The sequence below is a fragment of the Physeter macrocephalus genome, chromosome 17 (assembly GCF_002837175.3).
Source record: "Physeter macrocephalus isolate SW-GA chromosome 17, ASM283717v5, whole genome shotgun sequence".
Lineage (NCBI taxonomy): Eukaryota > Metazoa > Chordata > Mammalia > Artiodactyla > Physeteridae > Physeter > Physeter macrocephalus.
In genome coordinates, this window is record NC_041230.1 from 822058 (window position 1) to 826422 (window position 4365).

Sequence of the window (4365 nt, forward strand, 5' to 3'; positions counted from 1 at the left end):
CGGCCCCTCCCCCCTCAGACCCAGGGGTCCAGGCCCTCGGCCCCTCCCCCCTCAGACCCAGGGGTCCAGGTCCCCGGCCCCTCCTCCCGCAGACCCAGAGGTCCAGGCCCCCGGCCCCTCCCCGCTCAGACCCAGGACTCAGACTCCCAGCCTCTCTTTCCTGATGCAGGACTCTCACCGGTGGGACTGGATATCGTGCCCCAGCCCGACACAAGGCAGGGCGTCCCCGCGCTGGCACAGGAGCTGGCCACGGCGCTGGGCCTCACTGCCCTCCACAGCCGAGCAGGCCGCTCCAGCTGCAGCAGCATCAGGTCGTTATCCATGGTCCGGGAATTGTACTGGGGGTGTGGCACCTGGCGGACCACACGCAGCACCTGCTGTGTGACCTCCCAAATCCTCAGGTTGTGCTTGCCCAGGGCTACTCGAAGGGTCCTGGCCCATGCCCCCCAAGAGTGGTGCTGCTCAGGACCTGACCTGGAGACGTCTCCCCACCCTCCAGCGATGCGCCCTTCCCCGGTGATGAGTTTTCCTCAAGTCTAACCCTCCCTCTAACTGCAGGCTGGGTGTTTCCCGGCATCCTGTACCCTTTCCCCCAGCCTGGGCTTTCTCTCTGGACCCAATGTTACCATTCTCCCCTTCCCCTTGTGGGCTGTGCTTGGCCTTCTGACTTGGGTATAAGGTGATGGTTGAGCGTTCTTGGCTCTGTCCTAGGGTCTGCACCTGGATCAATACTCTGAGTTCTAAGTGAGACTCTGGGCTGTGGCTCTAGGCTCTAGATCAGAAATGATATTCTGGAGTATCCATTCCAGTTACTCCATTGCTTCAGGGAGGCTCCATTCCAGTTCTAGCCTGGCCTTTGGACGCTAAACATCCTGAACTTTTGACTCTAAGCTAGGAGCTGGGTTCTAGATTGAATCTGGATGATAGCATACTTTCTAGATACTGGTGTGCTCACACCAGTTTCTAGGTTGAGTTCTGGGTTCTTGATTAAGCTCTGGTTTATGACCTGGGTTGTAGGCAACGGTTTGAGCTCTGTGCTCCAGTTGGGCTCAGGGCTCTAAACACTGGTCTGCATTCTTGATTCTAGGTTGGGTTCTGTCTTAGATCAAATTACAGGTGATAGTCTGGGCTCTCGGTTCTAGACTCTGGTCTGAGCCCTTGACCTCAGGCCAGGCTCTGGGTTCTAGATGGAGCTCCAGGTTATGGTCAGGATCCCAGGTTCTAGATGTTGGTTTCCATTCTAGACTCTGGGCCCTAGGTTCTACACTGAACTTTAGTTTACGGCATGAGATCTGGTTTATGGGCACTGGGTGAGCTTTTATCTGGACTTTGACTTCTAGTCTGGGGTCTGAAGTCCAGGTTTCAGTCTAGAATCTGAGAAGGGCTCTGGGTTCGATATGAAGCTTTAGATTATGGTCTTCATTCTGGGATGTAGATGGCGGATTGAGGTCTGGGTTCTAGGCTGCTCAGAGAGGAGCTGTAGACTGGACTCTGGATTAAATGTTGGATCTAGAACAAGCTTCAAGTTCTGTCTTTATCTTATGCTCTGAGCTGTAAGCAGGTTTCTGGATTTATGGCTGGACTGTGGGTTCTGAACCTGACTCTGGATTCCAGGCCGTGTTCTGAGAGGGGTCCTGAGTTTCTGAAGGTAGACTGTGTGCAGAATTCAACCACTACTCTGGAACAGACTCCTAATCTCAGTCTCTATGTAGAGCTTGGCCTCTGGATGGATCTCAGGTTATGTGTTAGATTCTAGATTCTGTGTGGGACTCTAAGCTTGTGTATGGGTTCTAAATGGTTGATCTGCTTTTAGCATCTAAACTGAGTTCAAGATTTATGGCTGGATTCCATGTTCTGAGCTGGGTCTGTTGTTCTAAGCTCTTATCTAGACCCCAAACCAGGGTCCAGCTACTACACTGAGTTCTACACAGGGCTAGACTCTGGAATTCACTTGGCAGAAGAATAAAGAGGGGGTCACTCACGGATGAGTGCAGTGAGCAGCAGTGATGACCCATTGGTCGGACAGCAGGGACCCTCCACAGAGAAAACTACGGCAGGGGCCTGCCAGTAGGGCTGCCTGCCATGGTTGGGAGTTCCGGCTGCATCTGTAGCCACCAATTATCTTGTTCCCTTGGTTCTGTGCCATGGCTAGGAGAAGGCAAGGGTGAGGTGGAGTGGGGAAAGTAGATGAACAAATGCTCTCCATCTACCCCCAACTCTCTAGGACATCTGGAATCCACAAATCCCCCCTTTTTTTTGCCTAATCCTTAAACCACCCACCTTTATCTACCCCACCCTATATGAGATATGCCCAACACTGCCCCCATTATTGTCCCAACATAACCAGGGAGTTTTCTGACACCCCCTCACCCCCAGGCACCTCCATAGTATCTATTATTGGATCCCAGGGCCACCTCATCCAGGGTGCTGATACAGCTACTATGCTTGACTCTGCTTTTCCATGAATACTTTCTGTCATCACTTTTCACAATACAGCACAATTCCACCCAGTAATCCTCCAACACCTTCAGGGTGCCCCCTGTCCCTTCCTCAAACTTCTCACTCAATGTGACCCCCCAGGATCCACTATCTCCCCCCACACCCACTCTGCGTGCCACATCACTCTCCCCGCCAGGAGCTCACCACCCCAACATCATTCCCCCCATCATTTCTGGCAACACGTCGTCTTTCCCGTATTAGTTCTTCCCTAACACAATCAAGAAGTGTCCTGCTGTCCTTTCTAATAAGACCCAGTCAAGACCTGAGAGTTCCGCTCAATTCCCCTTTTATTTCTCCCCGTCTCCTACAAGCCCCTGGACCCTGCAATCTCCTAACACCTCCACAACTTAGAACTTAGGGCCCCCCTCCAGCGTGCTCCTCAGCCATGACCCCCAAACTACTCCCTGCCCCTTCTCACCAGGTCATCTGTGGGCACATCGGGGCCCCAGGACCCTTCCCCATCTCTTCTCAGAGTCCAGGCCCCACTGCTGTCTTACCTACAGCCAAGATCTGAAGTGCTGCCAGCAGGAGGAACATTCTGAGGGCTGGGGGGTTGGATTCTGGCAAACGCAGAGAGAACGTGAGGGTTAAGGAGGCTGCGAGAGACCCAGAAGTTATAGGTCAGAGACAGAGAGAGCGTCTTAGACAGAGACTAAGACCCTTAGAGACATGGAGGAGGGACAGAATAGAGGCCAGAGACCAGGAGGGCAGGGTCTGGGGGCTCCTTGGTGGCTGGAGAGAGGATGCTGAGAAGGGTTCAGGTCCTGCCTTGATGTCTCCTGTCTGGAGGAGTGGGGAAGATGCCTTGCTTCCTTGTCACTCATGGAGGCCTTTTATCTCTGGTCTGAGTAGCTGGCCCTTCTCCTCCACCCTTCTGACTCTTTTTTTTTTTTTTTAATCGCCTACTTCCCATTCCAGGATCGCTGTCCCACCTCCTCCCTCTCCCCTCTCACCAGAGAAGTAGTCACAGCTGTTAATGAGAACCCGCCTGCCTGGCAGGTGAAGGTGTTGTAATCTGGAAGCAATCCAGGGAGGGGGACCCCAGGGCAGGGTGGATGGGGTGGGGGTGGGAGAGGGTCTGAGAGAGGGAGGGACAGAGGCAGAGAGAGGGGCTGCCATGGGAGGAGAGAGAGTCTAGAAAATGTGAGAGAAGTAGCATATGGAGGTGGAGAGGCAGAGAAAGAGGAAGAGAAATACAGGCCAGAGAGAGAAGAGTCAGAGGTAGAGAGGATTTAGGGAGATGGAGAAAGAGCAGGAGAGGAATAGAGATGGGGAAGGGAGGCAGACAGAAAAAGACAAAACACACGGGGGCAGGGCGCAGGGACAGACATTCACGGAGAGGCGAGTGTGGAAAAGTGAGAGGCGGAAACAGAAAAACAGAGGGAAGAAGGGGAAGGCAGAACAGACACAGGCACAGAGAGAGAGAAAAAAAGCGAAGAGGGAGAAAAGAGGCAGAGGTGCCCCAACTCTAAACACACTCGTACAGAATAACAGCAGTGATGATGAAAGGAGGCCAAGAGATGACAAATAAGGAAGTGGTGATACAGGAACAGTGAGGCGGAGATGCAGGACCAGGCAGAGGACAATGGGGAGATGGAGGGAGAGAGGGACACAGAGGAGACACAGCCGCAGAGGAAGAGAGAGAAAGGGGTGGGGACGGGGAGCCCGCAGGAGACTGGAGGTGCTGGAGGCAACTGGTGCCGGGTGGTCCGGTGTCCTAGGCTTTCTCACTTTGTGGCCCTCACAGTCCTGAAAGGTGGGGGAGCAAGGGCCCTGGCAGGGAGTGAGTGCAGGGGGTCAGGGCAGAACTTGTGCCCCCAGCTCAGGCTCTACAGAGAGGTCAGGGGAGAGTGTGATACAGGGACT

General features: G+C 53.9%; 1 protein-coding gene across 3 annotated transcripts in view; it reads right to left on the bottom strand.

The window, feature by feature from the left end:
* KLK14 (kallikrein related peptidase 14) overlaps positions 1–4153 on the bottom strand; it is a 12720-nt gene extending 8567 nt beyond the window's left edge. Inside the window, exons 1-4 of one of the 3 annotated variants that reach the window (XM_007123982.4) lie at positions 3453–4144; positions 2997–3059; positions 1983–2148; positions 179–432 (exon numbers count right to left, since the gene is read on the bottom strand). In XM_007123982.4, coding sequence (XP_007124044.2) covers positions 179–432; positions 1983–2148; positions 2997–3059; positions 3453–3618 — 649 coding nt within the window. In that variant the 5' untranslated portion in view covers positions 3619–4144. Of the gene's footprint in view, positions 1–178; positions 433–1982; positions 2149–2996; positions 3060–3199; positions 3414–3452 lie in introns of those variants that run through there. The other 2 variants (XM_055079169.1, XM_055079170.1) reach the window with 2 other exon arrangements.
* Positions 4154–4365: the final 212 nt, after the last annotated feature.